Consider the following 19,452-nt stretch of genomic DNA (forward strand, 5'->3'; position numbering starts at 1 on the left):
GCCTGGGTGACCACAACCACTTCAGGTGCTTCCTGGATTGGTGACTAAGCTCTGCTGCAAGGCTGATTGCAGTCAGTCGTCCCCTAGAAGGAATTTAAGTTGGAGGGAGGAGCTTTGAAGGCTCTTCTGGACTCCTTGCTCTCAAAGCAGGCCTAGCTTCAAATCAAATCCAGGAGGTCTTTGGCCTCTGTCCTTGAGGCTGAGCATCACAGAATTGGTTTGGTTGGAAAAGGTCTCTAAGGTAGACTCCAACCAGCAACCCAACCCCACTGTGGCCACTAAACCATGGCCCCAAGTCTCCTGAACACCTCCAGGGATGGTGACTCCACCACCTCCCTGGGCAACCTGTGCCAATCCCTGACCACTCTTGCAGCAAAGAAATCTTTCCTGATCTCCAACCTAACCCTCCCCTGGCACAATTTCAGGCCATGTCCTCTCCTATCACCTGATACTAGGGAGAGAAGCCCAACCCCCCCCACCCCTCACTCCAGCCTCCTTTTAGGTAGTGAGGTCTCCCCTCAGCTTGTCAGACCATGGTTAGGTTGGAGATCAGGAACAATCTCTGTGGATTTGGATATTAGTAAACAATTTCTTTGCTGCAAAGGTAGTCAGGGATTGGGAGAGGCTGCCCAGGGAGGTGGTGGAGTCCCCATCCCTGGAGGTGTTGAAAAAAAACACAGACATGGCACCTGGGGACATGGTTTAGTGGTGTTGGGTTGAAGGTTGGGCTTGATCTCAGAGGTGTTTTCCAACCTCACTGCTTCTCTGCTCACTACCAGCTCTGCTTGAACTCTCTTGCTAGGAGGGCAAGAGCTTTGACCCTCATGTTGGTGCCTTTTCTCCCTCCCAGAAAGAAAAAGATGACAAATGGAAGAGGAGTAATGAGGCAGTATCAGAAAGGAAACTGGAACCTATCATCTTTGAGAAGGTGAAAATGGTAAGGAGCAAAAGGCACATGGGCATGGCTCAGTTGGGAGGGCTGCTCTCCAGCAGAGCAGAGAGAATCCAGCTGGATTTGGAAGCATATTTCCTGCCTGCTGTCATGGCAGTGGCTGTGTTGAGTCACACTGATGGTTGTGGCTTGTTTGCCTCTGCTCCAGCAGACACTAAGCAGATGTCTTCTGCCTTGCAGAGTGCAGAGCAGATTGGAATCCAGCTACTCCCTGCTTAGCTTCCCAGCCTGAGAGGTTGCTTTCTTCCTAGTCTAGAGCATGCTTGAGTTTGGCAGTGGGTTCCAACAAATGGGACAATAAAACTGTCACACTCTGAAACTGTTTGCTTTGGAAGCACTTCTGTGCACTGGAGAGAGGGGGAGGGGGGAAAAGAAAAAAAAAAAAAAAAAGGGTTTTAAGGGTTAACCTCTCATGAAAGACTCCACTGTATCAGAGCCAACCCAAAAGCTGAAATTCCTGCTGTGGAGATGGGATGAGAGGCAATGGTTTGGAACTGGGGCAGGGCAGATTTAGGTTGGACATCAGGAGGAAGCTCTGCACTATGAGGGTGGTGAGACACTGGGACAGGTTGCTCAGAGATGTGCATCCCTGGAGATCAGACTCAATGTGTCCCTGGGCAGCCTGATCTGGTTGGAGATGTCCCTGCTGGCTGCAGGGGGGGTTGGCCAAGATGCCCTCTGAGGTGGTCCCTGCCAGCCCACTCCAACCTGTGACTCTCTTCTCTTTCCTCAGCCTCAAAAGAAAGAAGAAACACAACAGTCCAGAAAAAGTTCTCCTAAATCTGAGCCAGTGATGGACTTGTTAGGACTTGGTAAGAGCTTTTCCAGCCTTATTGCACTTGGTGCCCTCAGCCTAAAACCCCTCTTGAGTTTTTCTTCCTCATTTTCCATGTCAGCTGACCAGTAGCTGACAGCAACACCAAAATGTTTTGCTCTAAGTGCTCCAACGTAGCTCAAGCTCAGCAGAAAGTTGTTTGGTTGGGTTTTGGTTTTTTTTTTTTTTCTTTCCCCTTAGTTTTCCTTTCTGCTGGTGCCTGTAGCATGGCAGGAGCAGCTCTGCTGGTGCCCAGGCCCAGCATGGCTGCTGGCTGTGGGGGTTTAGTAGGACAGGCACAGCACAGTGCCACTTCCTTGGTCCTCTGAGCCAGCTCCTTCTCAGCACCAGGAGGATGAGTGAAGAGCTGGCAGTGATGTGTTGGCTGAAGTAGGTTCCAGGTCAGCTCACTGGGTTGAGTGGCACATGTGCCAACTGCTGAGCTGGCAAGGAGGCTGCCCCTCAGCCTGAGGCCATCTGAGCTGAGCCAGGAGGCTGCCCCTCAGCCTGAGGCCATCTGTGTGAGCATCCAGCACAGCTTTGTCTCTCCCAGATGCTCCTGTGATGACCACCATAACAAATGGCAGGCCCAGCAGCTTAGAGAAGGATCTGGACCTCTTTGCCTCTGTGGGATCAAACTCTGACTCCAGGAAGGTAAGCAGGGAGCTTGAGTGCTTGTCAAAGCCTGGCTAGATGCTTGAAGGAGGTGCTCTGTGTGCTGGAGGCAGCTGCTGCACACTTGTGCTGTGTCTCTCTCAGGTCACAGGCTCTATGCCAACGTCTGGAAGTGCTGGTTCTGTCCCTGAAAACCTCAACCTCTTCCCTGAGCCAGGAGCCAAAGGGGAGGAAGTGGGGAAGAAGCAGCTCTCTAAAGATTCCATCCTCTCCTTGTATGGCTCCCAAACACCTCAGCTGCCTGCCCAAGGTAACAGAGCTCAGGGCAGAGGTGGGGGAGCAGAAGAGCTCAGGACAGAGGTGGGACAGCAGCAGAGCTCAGGGCAGAGGTGGGACAGCAGCAGAGCTCAGGACAGAGGTGGGACAGCAGCAGAGCTCAGGACAGAGGTGGGGGAGCAGCAGAGCTCAGGACAGAGGTGGGGGAGCAGCAGAGCTCAGGACAGAGGTGGGGGAGCAGCAGAGCTCAGGACAGAGGTGGGACAGCAGCAGAGCTCAGGACAGAGGTGGGACAGCAGCAGAGCTCAGGACAGAGGTGGGACAGCAGCAGGGCTCAGGACAGAGGTGGGGGAGCAGCAGAGCTCAGGGCAGAGGTGGGACAGCAGCAGGGCTCAGGACAGAGGTGGGGGAGCAGCAGAGCTCAGGACAGAGGTGGGACAGCAGCAGAGCTCAGGGCAGAGGTAGGGGAGCAGCAGAGCTCAGGACAGAGGTGGGGGAGCAGCAGAGCTCAGGACAGAGTTGGGACAGCAGCAGAGCTCAGGACAGAGGTGGGGGAGCAGCAGAGCTCAGGACAGAGGTGGGGGAGCAGCAGAGCTCAGGACAGAGTTGGGACAGCAGCAGAGCTCAGGACAGAGTTGGGACAGCAGCAGAGCTCAGGACAGAGGTGGGGGAGCAGCAGAGCTCAGGACAGAGTTGGGACAGCAGCAGAGCTCGGGACAGAGGTGGGGGAGCAGCAGAGCTCAGGACAGAGGTAGGGGAGCAGCAGAGCTCAGGACAGAGGTGGGGGAGCAGCAGAGCTCAGGACAGAGGTGGGGGAGCAGCAGAGCTCAGGGCAGAGGTGGGACAGCAGCAGAGCTCAGGACAGAGGTGGGGGAGCAGCAGAGCTCAGGACAGAGGTGGGGGAGCAGCAGAGCTCAGGGCAGAGGTGGGGGAGCAGCAGAGCTCAGGACAGAGGTGGGGGAGCAGCAGAGCTCAGGGCAGAGGTGGGACAGCAGCAGAGCTCAGGACAGAGGTTGGGGGAGCAGAAGAGCTCAGGACAGAGGTGGGGGAGCAGCAGAGCTCAGGACAGAGGTGGGGGAGCAGCAGAGCTCAGGACAGAGGTGGGGGAGCAGCAGGCTCAGGACAGAGGTGGGGGAGCAGCAGAGCTCAGGACAGAGGTGGGGGAGCAGCAGAGCTCAGGACAGAGGTGGGGGAGCAGCAGAGCTCAGGACAGAGGTGGGGGAGCAGCAGGGCTCAGGACAGAGGTGGGGGAGCAGCAGGGCTCAGGACAGAGGTGGGGGAGCAGCAGAGCTCAGGACAGAGGTGGGACAGCAGCAGAGCTCAGGACAGAGGTGGGGGAGCAGCAGAGCTCAGGACAGAGGTGGGGGAGCAGCAGGGCTCAGGACAGAGGTGGGGGAGCAGCAGAGCTCAGGACAGAGGTGGGGGAGCAGCAGAGCTCAGGACAGAGGTGGGGGAGCAGCAGAGCTCAGGACAGAGGTGGGACAGCAGCAGAGCTCAGGACAGAGGTGGGACAGCAGCAGAGCTCAGGACAGAGGTGGGGGAGCAGCAGAGCTCAGGACAGAGGTGGGACAGCAGCAGAGCTCAGGACAGAGGTGGGGGAGCAGCAGAGCTCAGGACAGAGGTGGGGGAGCAGCAGGGCTCAGGACAGAGGTGGGGGAGCAGCAGAGCTCAGGACAGAGGTGGGACAGCAGCAGAGCTCAGGGCAGAGGTGGGGGAGCAGCAGCCCTGCTGCACCGTTGGGGGTGGGGGTGTCCTGCTAGCTGCCCAAGCCAAGGTGTGGGCCCCTGGGTTGGGCCTTCTGCAGGACTGGTGAGCAGCAGAAGGAGCAGCCTGCTCTGGATGTGGTGAGCAAGGGAATGCTGTGCTGGGCTCTGGTTGTTGAAGGTCTGCACTTCAGCCCCTGGCAAACTCCTTCCCTTCCTTGCTGCTCTGCCTTCCTCCAGGAGCGATGTTCATGGCCCCAGCTCAGCTGGCATACCCTGCAGCACCATACACTGGCTTCCCAGGAGTAGGCCCCTCCAGCAGCATGATGGGAGGCATGATGGCACCCTCGGTGGGCATGATGGCCCAGCCTGGAGCCACAGGGATGGTGCCACCCATGGCCATACCAGCTGGGTACGTGGGCAACGTGCAGGCGGCCGTCATCGGCGTCCCCAACGGGGTGATGGCTGCCCAGCAGGCTGGCTACGTGGCTGGGGTGGCAGCAGTTCCCCAGCCTGTCTATGGGGTGCAGCCAGCACAGCAGCTTCAGTGGAACATTGCTCAGGTGAGCTGTGATCTTCTGCTGGCCCCCACAGGTGGCTGGAGGGCAGGGGAGGGACTTGCAGCTCACCGCAGAGCTGTTCCCGGGAGGCTGCAGAGCTGCTGGAGCCTGGGCTTGGGGGAGGGCTGCTGAGGGCTGAGCCCTGTGGACCAGGAGGGTCTCAGTGCTTGGTTGGGAGAGCAGAGAGCTTCTGAACGTCAGCTGAAGTGCAAACTCAGCCTGCTGGATGGGGACAGCTCTGCTAGGAGGACAGACTGAGAGAGCTGGGGCTGTTCAGTCTGGAGAAGAGAAGGCTCCCAGGAGACCTTCTTGTGGCCCTGCAGTATCTGAAGGGGGCTACAGGAAAGCTGGGGAGGGACTTTATAGGGTGTCAGGTAGTGATAGGACTGGGGGGAATGGAGCAAAACTAGAAGTGGGGAGATTCAGGTTGGATGTTAGGAAGAAATTCTTCCCCATGAGGGTGGTGAGACACTGGCGCTCTCCTCTGCCCCTCTCTCTCCCCCTCTCTCCCCCTCTCTCTCCTCCCCTCTCTCTCCCCTCTCTCTCCCCTCTCTCTCCCCTCTCTCTCCCCTCTCTCTCCCCTCTCTCTCCCCTCTCTCTCCCCTCTCTCTCCCCTCTCTCTCCCCTCTCTCTCCCCTCCCTCTCCCCTCCCTCTCCCCTCCCTCTCCCCTCCCTCCCTCTCCCTTCCTCTCCCTCCCTCTCCCCTCCCTCTCCACTCCCTCTCCTCTCCCTCTCCCCTCCCTCTCCCCTCCCTCTCCCCTCCCTCATCCCCTCCCTCATCCCCTCCCCTCTCTCGCCCCTCTCCCCTTCCCCAATCCTTGACTTCTCTCCTCTCCCCTTTGCAGATGACCCAGCAGATGGCTGGGATGAACTTCTACGGAGCTAATGGCATGCTGGGCTATGGACAGTCAATGGGTGGAGGAGGTGCCCAGGGAAGCAATCAGTCCCTCAGCACTCAGCTCTGGAAATGATCCTTTGCATTTGTCACCAGGGTTTTGTTTTGTTTTTGGTTTTTTTGTTTTGTTTTGGTTTGTTGTTTTTTTTGTTGTTGGTTTTTTTGTTTTGTTTTGTTTTGTTTTTTTTTTGCCTTCTGTTCTTCAAAACTGCTCCATGAGACATTCAGGGTTGGTTTGCTTGTTGTTTGTTTGTTTGTTTTTTCCTCTCTTTCTGGCTGGTTGGCCTCCCAGCCTCTTTCCATAACCTGAGCCCCATCTCTGCCTTGCCACTGTCAGCCACAGTGAAACCTCCATGGTCAGGCTGTCAGCTCCCTTCTCTTTAGCACAGTCAATGCACACTTCTGGGGTGGACCACCCCCTCCTCACCCTCTCCCCTGATCTTCCCTCCCCCTCCCCCTTGCACAAGCCTCCACTAATGCTTCTGGGTAGCACTTCACTGCCCTGCTTGGGTGTCTTAGCAGAGGTGTGGCTTGAGGAACGTGGGAGCTCACAGACAGTATTAAAGTGAGACCTCAATCACTCAAGTGAGGCTCAATCACTTCAAGTCTAGTCTTGGCCTAGGGGCCTTGCTTAGCAGAGGGGTGCAAAACCCCTCTTGGTGCTGAGGAGCTGGATTGGAGCCTGAGCCCAGGGGCAAGCAAGCTTTGCTACCTCTTCCCTTGAGTGGAGTTCTCCAGAGCTGAGGCCTTGCTGTGCTTGGCTCACCCCCAGCCCTCATTGGAACCAAAGTCATTTTGAAGACCCCCCCCCCTTCTTCCCTTCCCCTTCCCTCTCCACACCTGCTGAGCAAGCAGGAATCCTCCCACAGTGTGGGTGTGGGGGGAGGGCCAAGCTGTTTGGAATGTGAATCTTGCACTTCAGAGTGGCTTTGTCCTGCCTGATCCCTGGTCTTGGATGTATTTAACTTTTAACAACCTAACTGAGAGGTAACTTCTCAAGGGCTGAGAGCCCACTGCAAGTTTTCTTACACTTTTAAAAATGATTCTGACATCCTAATTTATACTTTTTTTCATGTTTTTTTTTTTTTTGGGGGGTGGGGGAGGTTGTTGTTGTTGTTCCTGTGTGTTCCTGGTAGCTCCTTCCCTGCTAGCTTTTGGCCATTTGTTTGGTTGTTTTGGTTTTTTGTTTTTTTTTTTTTTTTTTTTTTTTTTTTACCTAGGCTTAAGGAGTGTGGGTGGGCCAGGTTTCTTTTTTTGGGGTTTGGGGTTTTTTTTTTTTTTTTTTTTCCTCCCTTCCTTTCTCATCTTCAGTGTAGAACACAAACTGCTTCAATCCATCAGCTCAGAGCAAGAAGTCCAACTTCTGCCATCTCCTCCATCCTGTGTATATGTAAATTCCTCCCAAATAAAATATTGCAGTGAAACCTCAACTGCCTTCATCTGGGCTTTTTCTTTTCTCTTTTTTTTTTTTTTTTCTTTTAATTCCCTTTTTTTTAGCAGGTTGTGGTTGAACCACCACCACTCTCAAGGGGTGCAAATTGTTCACTTCAGGTGTTGGAAGCTTGCAGCCAACTCAGGCTCCCATCTCCATCTGCTTTGTAGCAGGGCTGTGTCCCAAATGCCAGGCCAAGAACAGTGTTTGCCTGAGAGCTTTTGGGCCAGCAGCTTGCAAAGAACCAGGCTCAGGAGAGGCAGAATCAGGTCAGTTGACACTTTGATATACACAAGAGGCACTCAGAGCTGAGGGGGATGGGTGAAAGCAGCCTTCCTGCAGCTCTGGCTGCTGGGAGAGCTGGAGGTAGGAGGGCTTGGGCTGGAGGTAGAAGGGTTTGGGCTGGAGGTAGGAAGGTTTGGGCTGGAGGTAGGAAGGTTTGGGCTGGAGGTAGGAAGGTTTGGGCTGGAGGTAGGAAGGTTTGGGCTGGAGGTAGGAAGGTTTGGGCTGGAGGTAGAAGGGTTTGGGCTGGAGGTAGGAAGGCTTGGGCTGGAGGTAGGAAGGTTTGGGCTGGAGGTAGGAAGGCTTGGGCTGGAGGTAGGAAGGTTTGGGCTGGAGGTAGGAAGGTTTGGGCTGGAGGTAGGAAGGTTTGGGCTGGAGGTAGGAGGTTTGGGCTGGAGGTAGGAAGGTTTGGGCTGGAGGTAGGAAGGTTTGGGCTGGAGGTAGGAAGGTTTGGGCTGGAGGTAGGAAGGTTTGGGCTGGAGGTAGGAAGGTTTGGGCTGGAGGTAGGAAGGTTTGGGCTGGAGGTAGGAAGGTTTGGGCTGGAGGTAGGAAGGCTTGGGCTGGAGGTAGGAAGGTTTGGGCTGGAGGTAGGAAGGTTTGGGCTGGAGGTAGGAGGCTTGGGCTGGAGGTAGGAAGGTTTGGGCTGGAGGTAGAAGGGTTTGGGCTGGAGGTAGGAAGGTTTGGGCTGGAGGTAGGAAGGTTTGGGCTGGAGGTAGGAAGGTTTGGGCTGGAGGTAGGAAGGTTTGGGCTGGAGGTAGGAAGGTTTGGGCTGGAGGTAGGAAGGTTTGGGCTGGAGGTAGGAAGGCTTGGGCTGGAGGTAGGAAGGTTTGGGCTGGAGGTAGGAAGGTTTGGGCTGGAGGTAGGAAGGTTTGGGCTGGAGGTAGGAAGGCTTGGGCTGGAGGTAGGAAGGCTTGGGCTGGAGGTAGGAAGGCTTGGGCTGGAGGTAGGAAGGTTTGGGCTGGAGGTAGAAGGGTTTGGGCTGGAGGTAGGAAGGTTTGGGCTGGAGGTAGGAAGGCTTGGGCTGGAGGTGGGAAGGTTTGGGCTGGAGGTAGGAAGGTTTGGGCTGGAGGTGGGAAGGCTTGGGCTGGAGGTAGGAAGGCTTGGGCTGGAGGTAGGAAGGCTTGGGCTGGAGGTGGGAAGGCTTGGGCTGGAGGTAGGAAGGCTTGGGCTGGAGGTAGGAAGGCTTGGGCTGGAGGTAGGAAGGCTTCAGCTTCACACTCTCCAATAAAACCTGCAGAGAAGGATCTGGGAGTGCTGGTAGGGAACAAGTTCCTGAGCCAGCAATGTGCCCTCATGGCCAAGAGGGCAAACAGTGTTCTGGGGTGATTGAAGAGTGTGGCCAACAGGTCATGAGAGGTTCTCCTGCAACTCTACTCTGGCCTAGTGAGGTCACATCTGGAGTATTTGGTCTAGTTCTGGGCTCCCCAGTTCAAGAGGTGCAGGGAACTGCTGGACAGAGTCCAGGGGAGGCTCCAAAGCTGCTGGGGGGCCTGGAGCAGCTCTGTGAGGAGGAAAGGCTGAGAGCCCTGGGGAGAAGAGCAGCCCCAGAGGGGATCTGAGCAATGCTCAGCAAGAGATAAAGGGTGGGGGGCAAGAGGCTGGGGCTGGGCTGTTTTCAGTGGTGCCCAGGGACAGCACAAGGGGCACAAACTGGAACCCAGGAGGTGCCACCTGAACAGGAGGAGAAACTTCTTTGGTGTGAGGGTGCTGGAGGCCTGGAGCAGGCTGCCCAGAGAGGTTGTGGAGTCTCCTTCTCTGCAGAGCTTCCAACCCCCCCTGGCCCTTGTGCTGCTGGGCAAGCTGCTGTGGGTGCCCTGCTGGAGCAGGGGGGTGGCACTGGATGAGCTCCAGAGGTCCCTTCCAAGCCCTACCATGCTGTGGTTCTACCCAGAGGTAAGAAAGTGGCTTTGGGGGTTTAAAAGAGAGGCTTTCTTCCCCTCTTCCTCCTCCTCTCTCTTGAGGGGGTAGCTTCTGGGGGGCTTGGGGGTGCTGGGTGTGTTGAGAAACAACACAAGGACATAAAAAGGAGCCTTGAGCAACGTGGTGTGGTAAGAGGGGTCCCTGCTCATGGCAGGAGGGTTGGGTCTAGATGATCTTTGTGGTCTCTTCCAGCCCAAACAGTTCTAGGATTAAAAAGAGAGTTTCTGGTCCTCTTTTTCTTCCTCCTCTGTGTCTGTAGGGGGTGGCTTTGGGTTTTAGAGAGGGTTTCTTCCCCCTCTTCTCTGTCTTGAGGGGGTGGCTTTTGGGTTTTAGAGAGGATTTCTTTCCCCTTTTCTTCCTCTATGTCTTGAGCTGGTGGCTTTTGGGTTTTAGAAAGGGTTTTTTTTTTTTTCCCCCTCCTCTGTGTCTTCAGGGGGGGTGGCTTTTGGGTTTTAGTGAAGGTTTCTTCCCCCTCTTCTGTTTTGAGGTGGTAGCTTTTGGGTTTTAGGAATTTCTTCCCCTCTTCCTCCTCCTCTTTGTCTTGAGCTGGTGGCTTTTGGGTTTTAGGAGGAATTTCTTCCCCCTCTTCCTCCTCTATGTCTTGAGGGGGTGACTCTGGGGTTTTTATGAGGGTTCCTTCCCTTCTTCCTCCTCCTCTATGTCTTGAGGGGATGGCATTTGGGTTTTTTGGGGTTTTTTTTTGGGGGGGGGGATGTTTTGAGCAGCTGGACTCAAGCACAGAAAGAAAGTTTTCAAGCTGGCTTTTAATCATCTTCACTTGCTGCCCCAATACTGTACATGCAGGTACAAGCCAATGAAAATGTGAATACTTCATTATTATTATTAATTATTATTATTAATTATTATTATTGTTTCCCCCTCTTTCTGGGGAGGGGAGCTAAGAATATCTTACAAAAATTGAGCGTGCACCCTCACAGCCTTCAGTCCTGCTGCATATAAACCACAAAAATACAAGAGTTTGACATTAAGAAAGACCACAGACATAGAAAACGTTACAGAACACAGGTAGAAAATTGCCATTTTGCTTTTTTTTTTTCCTTTTTTAATGTGTTTTGGTTTTTTTTTTTTTTTTTTTTTTCTTTTAAGATCTATCACCATTCTCAAGTATCCATCACAATCCCATCACCCCCCTCGTCTTCAGCATGGAGCTGGGGCTTGAAGGACATCATCATCCTCCTCCTCCTCCCCTTCATCCCCAGTTCACCCTTCTGTGGTGTTTTGTTTGGTCGGTTTGGGAATCTGTCATCAAAGCAAAGTTTAGCACAAGGGAGGCTGCTGGAAGCAGCTGGATTTGGGTGTTGCAGGTGGGGCCAGCCTGGGAGCCTGGGAGGGAGGGAAGGAGGAAGGGAGGGAGGGAAGGAGGGAAGAGAGGGAGGGAGGGAAGGGGGAAGGAGGAAGGGAGGGAGGGAGGGAAGGAGGAAGGGAGGGAAGGAGGAAGGGAGGGAGGGAGGGAAGGAGGAAGGGAGGGAGGGAGGAAGGGAGGGAGGGAGGGAGGAAGGGAGGGAGGGAGGAAGGGAGGGAGGGAGGGAAGGAGGAAGGGAGGGAGGGAGGGAAGGAGGAAGGGAGGGAGGGAGGGAAGGAGGAAGGGAGGAAGGGAGGGAAGGAGGGAAGGAGGAAGGGAGGGAGGGAAGGAGGGAAGGAGGAAGGGAGGGAGGGAAGGAGGGAAGGAGGAAGGGAGGGAGGGAAGGAGGAAGGGAGGAAGGGAGGGAAGGAGGAAGGAGGAAGGAAGGGAGGGAGGGAAGGAGGAAGGGAGGAAGGGAGGAAGGGAGGAAGGGAGGAAGGGAAGGAGGAAGGGAAGGAGGGAAGGAGGAAGGGAAGGAGGACGGGAGGGAGGGAAGGAGGAAGGGAGGGAAGGAGGGAGGGAGGGAGGGAAGGAGGGAGGGAGGGAGGGAAGGAGGAAGGGAGGGAGGGAAGGAGGAAGGGAGGGAGGGAGGGAAGGAGGAAGGGAGGGAGGGAAGGAGGAAGGGAGGGAGGGAAGGAGGAAGGGAGGGAGGGAAGGAGGAAGGGAGGGAGGGAAGGAGGAAGGGAGGGAGGGAAGGAGGAAGGGAGGGAGGGAAGGAGGAAGGGAGGGAGGGAAGGAGGAAGGGAGGGAGGGAAGGAGGAAGGGAGGGAGGGAAGGAGGGAGGGAGGGAGGGAGGGAAGGAGGAAGGGAGGGAGGGAAGGAGGAAGGAAGGGAGGGAGGGAAGGAGGAAGGGAGGGAGGGAGGGAAGGAGGAAGGGAGGAGGGAGGGAAGGAGGAAGGGAGGGAGGGAAGGAGGAAGGGAGGGAGGGAAGGAGGAAGGGAGGGAGGGAAGGAGGAAGGGAGGGAGGGAAGGAGGAAGGGAGGGAGGGAAGGAGGAAGGGAGGGGAGGGAGGGAAGGAGGAAGGGAGGGAGGGAGGGAGGAAGGAAGGGAGGGAGGGAAGGAGGAAGGGAGGGAGGGAGGAAGGGAGGGAGGGAGGGAGGGAAGGAGGAAGGGAGGGAAGGAGGGAGGGAGGGAAGGAGGAAGGGAGGGAGGGAAGGGAGGGAGGGAGGAAGGGAGGGAAGAAGGGAGGGAGGAAGGGAGGGAAGAAGGAAGGGAAGGGAGGGAGGGAAGGAGGGAGGGAGGGAAGGAGGAAGGAAGGGAAGGAGGAAGGGAGGGAAGGAGGGAGGGAAGGAGGGAGGGAGGGAAGGAGGAAGGGAGGGAAGGAGGAAGGGAGGGAAGGAGGAAAGGAGGAAGGGAGGGAAGGAGGAAGGGAGGGAGGGAGGAAGGGAGGAAGGGAGGGAAGGAGGAAGGGAGGAAGGGAGGGAAGGAGGGAGGGAGGGAGGAAGGGAGGGAGGGAGGGAGGGAGGAGGGAGGGAGGGAGGGAAGGAGGAAGGGAGGGAAGGAGGAAGGGAGGGAGGGAGGGAGGGAAGGAGGAAGGGGAGGGAAGGAGGAAGGGAGGGAGGGAGGGAAGGAGGAAGGGAGGGAAGGAGGGAGGGAGGGAGGGAAGGAGGGAGGGAGGGAAGGAGCGAGGGAGGGAGGGAAGGAGGGAAGGAGGGAGGGAGGGAAGGAGCGAGGGAGGGAGGGAAGGAGGGAAGGAGGGAGGGAGGGAAGGAGGGAGGGAAGGAGGGAGGGAAGGAGGGAGGGAGGGAAGGAGCGAGGGAGGGAGGGAAGGAGGAGGGAGGGAGGGAAGGAGGAAGGGAGGGAGGGAAGGAGGAAGGGAGGGAGGGAAGGAGGAAGGGAGGGAGGGAGGGAAGGAGGAAGGGAGGGAGGGAAGGAGGAAGGGAGGGAGGGAGGGAAGGAGGAAGGGAGGGAGGGAAGGAGGGAGGGAGGGAGGGAGGAAGGGAGGGAGGGAAGGAGGGAGGGAGGGAGGGAAGGAGGAAGGGAGGGAGGGAGGGAGGGAGGGAAGGAGGAAGGGAGGGAGGGAGGGAAGGAGGAAGGGAGGGAGGGAGGGAAGGAGGGAGGGAGGGAGGGAGGGAAGGAGGAAGGAGGGAGGGAGGGAAGGAGGAAGGGAGGGAGGGAAGGAGGAAGGGAGGGAGGGAGGGAAGGAGGAAGGGAGGGAAGGAGGGAGGGAAGGAGGGAGGGAAGGAGGGAGGGAGGGAGGGAAGGAGGGAGGGAGGGAAGGAGCGAGGGAGGGAGGGAAGGAGGGAGGGAGGGAAGGAGCGAAGGGAGGGAGGGAAGGAGGGAAGGAGCGAGGAGGGAGGGAAGGAGGGAAGGAGCGAGGGAGGGAGGGAGGGAAGGAGGAAGGGAGGGAGGGAAGGAGGGAGGGAGGGACCCAGGGGTGTGAGGGGCAGTCCTGTCTGGGCTCTGCACCTCGCTTCTTCTCCCTTAGGTCATTGGGCACCCACAGCCAGGCAGAAGGCTGGGGGGTGCCACTGGAGTGGTGAGATGTTGCCACCTCTTGGATTAGACTGGAAGCTGAGGGCTTAGGAGCAATTAACTCCTGGCTAATTGATCTGCCAACTTGACAGGACTTGGTTTAATGGTCATGGTGGTGTGGGGCTGATGGTTGGACTCCATCTTAAAGGTCTCTTCCAACCAAAACAGTTCTATGACTCTCTTGGTTTAGGTAACTGGACACTGGCACAGGTTGCCCAGGGAGGTTGTGGATGTCCCCTCCCTGGAGGTGTTCAGGGCCAGGCTGGATGAGGCCTTGAGCAACCTGGGCTGGTGGGAGGTGTCCCTGCCCATGGCAGGGGAGTTGGAACTGGATGATCTTGAAGGTCCCTTCCAACCCAAACCATTCTATGATTCTACCTTGAAGGTCCCTTCCAACCCAAACCATTCCATGATTCTACCTTGAAGATCCTTTCCAGCCCAAACCATTCTATGATTCTACCTTGAAGGTCCCTTCCAACCCAAACCATTCTATGATTCTACCTTGAAGATCCTTTCCAGCCCAAACCATTCTATGATTCTACCTTGAAGGTCCCTTCCAACCCAAACCATTCCATGATTCTACCTTGAAGATCCTTTCCAGCCCAAACCATTCTATGATTCTACCTTGAAGATCCTTTCCAACCCAAACCATTCTATGATTCTACCTTGAAGATCCTTTCCAGCCCAAACCATTCTATGATTCTACCTTGAAGGTCCCTTCCAACCCAAACCATTCCATGATTCTACCTTGAAGGTCCCTTCCAACCCAAACCATTCTATGATTCTACCTTGAAGATCCTTTCCAGCCCAAACCATTCTATGATTCTACCTTGAAGGTCCCTTCCAACCCAAACCATTCCATGATTCTACCTTGAAGGTCCCTTCCAGCCCAAACCATTCCATGATTCTACCTTGAAGATCCTTTCCAACCCAAACCATTCTATGATGCTTCCTTCAAGGTCCCTTCCACCCTAACCCATTCTAGGATTCTATCTTGAAGGTCTCTTCCAACTCAATGATTCCACCTTGAAGGCTCTTGGCCCCTTTTGTAGCCTCTCATCCCTTTTTTCATGCTGCTAACAAATTTTGCAAGGCATAGGCTGCATTCAGAGGGTTGTAAAGTGGAGGTGAAATCCCTCCTTTGGGACTATAAACTCTGGATTCTTATTTTCTTTTCTTTTTTTTTTTTTTTTTTTAACAGAAGCAGCCAAACTGAAGGCTTCACCCTAAAAAAAAAAAAAAAAAGTTCAGTGCTGCTTTTTCTCTGTCTGCTTCTGGTGGCTTTGAGTTTGGTTTTCTTTCTCTTGATGCTGTCAGCAAATCAAATTCAAGGCTCTAAACCTCAGCTCCCAGCTTGGGGGCTGCCACTCCAGCAAAAGTTACTAAGCCATCTGTTTAGTTTGGGGTTTTGCTCTTTTCATTGGAGGTGTAAACTTCTGAGCTCAATGACAGATTCTTGAGTCCTGGAGAAGTAGCTTCAATGCTCCAGGTGCTTATTCCTAGCTTAATTTTGAGGTGGGAGGGAAGTAGGACAAACCATGATGGAAGGGAGGGAGGGAGGGAGGGAAGGTTGGGGGGGAAGGAAGATTTAGTTTGAACTGCATGAAAAGATCAAGCCCTTTGGAAAGGAAAAAACAAGGCCACCAACTTCAAAGTGCTAACATTCAAGAGGCATCCACTGCCAGGGGGCCCTGGCCAGTTTGGGTGCAAGGAGGGGGAGTGCTGCTCCAGCCAGGGGCACCTCAAGCATTGCTTCAGGGCTCTCACATTGAGGACAAAGTTTCCCTCCCCCACCCCACCCCCTTTTTTTTTTTTTTTTTTTTTTTAATCTCTCTCTATATATTTTTAGCAATTCTTGGGATCTAAAGAGCTCTATCCAGACAGCAACCCTGCTAGGAAGTGGGGAGGAGGGTGCTGAGTGCCTGCCCTCCTCCAGCTGGAGGGACCCTTGCTGCCAGGGCTCCCTCCCCATCCTTGCCACATTGAGGCATTGAGGGTTCAGTGCCCATTCCCTCCCCAAGAGCAGCAGCACTGTCCTTGGTTTGTCCCCTCCCAGCTGCTCACCTCCTTGCTGGCCCTTCATGGGAGAGGGGGGGAGGGCAGTGAGGGGCTGCAAACACCCATTTGGGGGGGGGGCTACCTTTTGGAGCAGCCTTTATCTAAGCAGGATTTGAGGGGTACCTCACCCCTTCTCCCTCCAGAGCAGCACCCTGGCCTGACTTCCCTTGCCCTTTTAGCTGAGTGATCAATAATAGTGCAAGTGCTAAATGAAGCAGAGGTTGGGGCTTGCCAGCATGGGGAGCAGGGGGTGGGGGAAATGCAGAAACACACACCACCCCCTCCCCAAGACAGTTGCTTTTTCATTGCACACACACACACACACACCAGGGGGGGGATAAATAAAACAAAAACAAAAACAAAAACAAAAAAAGCAAGAATAACCTGAATGTGAGAGAGTGCACTGAGCTCTGGTTCTGGAAAAGGAAAGAGGGGAAAGGAGGAGGGAAAGGGAAAAACTAAAGCAAGAGAATGAGGTATACCAAGAGCTGGAGCTGCAGACAGGCACTGTGGGCACAGCAGGGCTTGGGGCTTGGTGGCAGCTGCTCAACCAAGCAGCTCCCCCCTAGATTTGGGGGTTGGCAGCTGCTCAACCAAGCAATCCCCCCCAGTTTTGGGGGTTGGCAGCTGCTCAACCAAGCAATCCCCCCCAGTTTTGGGGGTTGGCAGCTGCTCAACCAGGCAATCCCTCCCAATTTTGGGGCTTGGTAGCTGTTTCCCCCAGTTCTTGAGGTTGGCAGCTGCTCAACCAAGCAATGCCTCCCAATTTTGGGGGTTGACAGCTGCTCAACCAAGCAATCCCCCCAATTTGGGGGGTTGGCAGCTGCTCAACCAGGCAATCCCTCCCAATTTTGGGGCTTGGTAGCTGTTTCCCCCAGTTCTTGAGGTTGGCAGCTGCTCAACCAAGCAATGCCTCCCAATTTTGGGGGTTGACAGCTGCTCAACCAAAGCAATCCCCCCCCAGTTTTGGGGGTTGGCAGCTGCTCAACCAAAGCAATCCCTCCCAATTTTGGGGGTTGGTAGCTGTTTCCCCCAGTTCTTGAGGTTGGCAGCTGCTCAACCAAGCAATGCCTCCCAATTTTGGGGGTTGGCAGCTGCTCAACCAAGCAATCCCCCCAATTTGGGGGGTTGGCAGCTGCTCAACCAGGCAATCCCTCCCAATTTTGGGGCTTGGTAGCTGTTTCCCCCAGTTCTTGAGGTTGGCAGCTGCTCAGCCAAGCAGTCCTCTCCAATTCTGGGGGTTGGCAGCTGCTCAACCAAGCAGCTCCTCCCAATTCTTGGGCTTGGTAGCTGCTCCACCAAGCACTTCCTTCCAATTTTTAGGGTTGGCAGCTGCTCAACCAAGCAGTCCTCCCAATTCTTGGCGTTGGCAGCTGCCCAACCAGGCAATCCCTCCCAGTTTTGGGGCTTGGTAGCTGCTCAACCAAGCAGTTTCCCCCAGTTCTTGAGGTTGGTAGCTGCTCAACCAAGCAATGCCTCCCAATTTTGGGGGTTGGCAGCTGCTCAACCAAGCAGTCCTCTCAATTCTTGAGGTTGGCAGCTGCCCAATCAAGCAGTCCCCCCAGTTTTTGGGGGGGTTCTGGCTGCTGCTGTGCTCCTGTGTGGTGCCTGTGCCCCAGGCAGCTGATGGGGGGTGAACAGTGTGGCGGTTGTTTGGACAGCAAGACAAACACTTAGGCCCTTTACTGGACATCTTTTTTTTGTGTGTGTGGGGAGGGGGGTTTTTTTGGTTTCTTTTTTGTTCCAAGTCTACTTCTGAGAACCCTAAATCTTCCTCCAAAGATGGAGCAGCTCAGTTGAGCATCACTGTCACCTCTGCTCACTCTTCTGGGTAACTTCAGCACACCTTCACCCCCACTGCTTCCAAAGCAGGCTTAGGGCAGACACTTGCCACAGGCAAAGCCTTCCCTGCAGCCTCTCAACCTCCTTCTTCTCTGCAGCCTCTCAACCTCCTTCTTCTCTGCAGCCTCTCGACCTCCTTCTTCTCTGCAGCCTCTCGACCTCCTTCTTCCCTGCAGCCTCTCAACCTCCTTCTTCTCACAGCCTCTCAACCTCCTTCTTCCCTGCAGCCTCTCGACCTCCTTCTTCTCTGCAGCCTCTCGACCTCCTTCTTCTCTGCAGCCTCTCGACCTCCTTCATCCCTGCAGCCTCTCGACCTCCTTCTTCCCTGCAGCCTCTCCACCTCCTTCTTCCCTGCAGCCTCTCGACCTCCTTCTTCCCTGCAGCCTCTCGACCTCCTTCTTCTCTGCAGCCTCTCGACCTCCTTCTTCTCTGCAGCCTCTCGACCTCCTTCTTCCCTGCAGCCTCTCGACCTCCTTCTTCCCTGCAGCCTCTCCACCTTCTTCTTCTTCCCTGCAGCCTCTCCACCTTCTTCTTCTTCCCTGCAGCCTCTCCACCTTCTTCTTCTTCCCTGCAGCCTCTCCACCTTCTTCTTCTTCCCTGCAGCCTCTCCACCTTCTTCTTCTTCCCTGCAGCCTCTCCACCTTCTTCTTCTTCCCTGCAGCCTCTCCACCTTCTTCTTCTTCCCTGCAGCCTCTCCACCTTCTTCTTCTTCCCTGCAGCCTCTCCACCTTCTTCTTCTTCCCTGCAGCCTCTCCACCTTCTTCTTCTTCCCTGCAGCCTCTCCACCTTCTTCTTCTTCCCTGCAGCCTCTCCACCTTCTTCTTCTTCCCTGCAGCCTCTCCACCTTCTTCTTCTTCCCTGCAGCCTCTCCACCTTCTTCTTCTTCCCTGCAGCCTCTCCACCTTCTTCTTCTTCCCTGCAGCCTCTCCACCTTCTTCTTCTTCCCTGCAGCCTCTCCACCTTCTTCTCAGCTCAACCACACAACTCTTGGACCTCCAACGACCAGCCAAGGGTTGGGGTGGTTTCTATGCTTGTGAGCATGGAGTTAGAAGGAAGACTTCCAGTTGAAAGAGCTTTGCTGGAGGAAGGTTGGAGCGTGGGCTGTGATGCCTTTGGCACATCATGGGATGCAAACCTTGCTGCTGCAGAAGGGAATCTTCCAGCTCTGTCTGGAGGCATGAAAACCCCAAAGAAAAGCAGAGAAAGAGCTCTTCAGATCTATTTTTTTTTTTTTCCCATCTGTGGTGCAAAGCACCTTGAGACTTTGAAGTCAGCCGTGGAGAAGAAGGCTGCCTGGACACTGCTCCTTGACCTTTCAAATGCAGTGAGTGTTTCCAAACCAGTAACCAAATGCACAGCCTGAAGGCAGCTCACAGAGGGGCATTGTCCAAGCTGTTCACATCAGCCTGGGAAGAAGCTTCTGAGTCAACTGGAAGGAAAAGAGAAGGTGAGTTCTCCATGCCTGCAAAACCAGCACTGGTGCTGCTCCTGTCAGTGTCTTGTGTCAGTGAAGACCTTCACCTTGTGCTGGCTGCTGCTGAGTATCTGCAAGCCCCCTGAAACAAGCCAAGGGACCCCCACGTGTTGCCCCCTGCCTTGCACAAGCACAGGCTGGGCTGTTCTGAGCCTCACCACTGCTGGAGCCAGGTGTGGGAGACAGAGAAGTGATTCCCTATCAGCAAGAGGAGCCCTGCCCCCACTGTGGGACCTTCTGGTCTTGGCTTTGAGCTCTGTCTCTAACTGCTTCTGGAGAAGGTGGTTCAAGGGCTGGCAAAGGTGGCTGTGGAGGGTAGGATGCTTCCCCCCCACCAACTCAGCTGCTCTGTGGCATTTGCCAAAGCCACTTTCCAGGCTGATTGCTGGCCAGCTGAGTGGGTCTGTGCCTCACTTGATTGCAGGCAAGCTGTGCCTGAGCCTCCTCTCTCCTCACGCTCTCAACCTGCTGTGATGGTGGTGAAACAGGAGTTAAGTTCTGACTGAGCCTGGGGCACCTTCTGGCACCTAGGAAAACTGACCCAGCTGTGGCAAATCAAACCCATTCCAGGTTTGTGGAAACCCCAGGGATAACTCAGCCCTGGGCATGAGATCCTGTGGTGTTTTTCTTGTGCCTTGCTGCATGGCCAGGACCTTTCCTTAGCATTTAGTGGTTGTTGAAGTCTCATTTCAAGGCTGGCTGGGCAAACTCCATCCTTGCTACTCGAGGAGGACACCTTGATGTGGCCACCAGCCTCTACTGGAAGCTCTTCCTGTGGCTCAGGTGGGTGC

At 55.4% G+C, this 19,452-nt stretch overlaps 1 protein-coding gene across 1 annotated transcript; it reads left to right on the forward strand.

The window, feature by feature from the left end:
• Nucleotides 1-850: 850 nt before the first annotated feature.
• On the forward strand, nucleotides 851-5,891 carry SMAP2 (small ArfGAP2; the record flags this gene model as incomplete). The annotated part of the gene is made up of 6 exons (XM_054398846.1): nucleotides 851-937; nucleotides 1,686-1,764; nucleotides 2,320-2,420; nucleotides 2,526-2,691; nucleotides 4,601-4,923; nucleotides 5,766-5,891. Coding segments are annotated over 6 exons (882 nt in total), but the record flags the coding sequence as incomplete, so codon positions are not given.
• Between the last annotated feature and the right edge of the window lie 13,561 nt (nucleotides 5,892-19,452).

Source organism: Indicator indicator, unplaced genomic scaffold (assembly GCF_027791375.1).
Source record: "Indicator indicator isolate 239-I01 unplaced genomic scaffold, UM_Iind_1.1 iindUn_scaffold_138, whole genome shotgun sequence".
NCBI lineage: Eukaryota > Metazoa > Chordata > Aves > Piciformes > Indicatoridae > Indicator > Indicator indicator.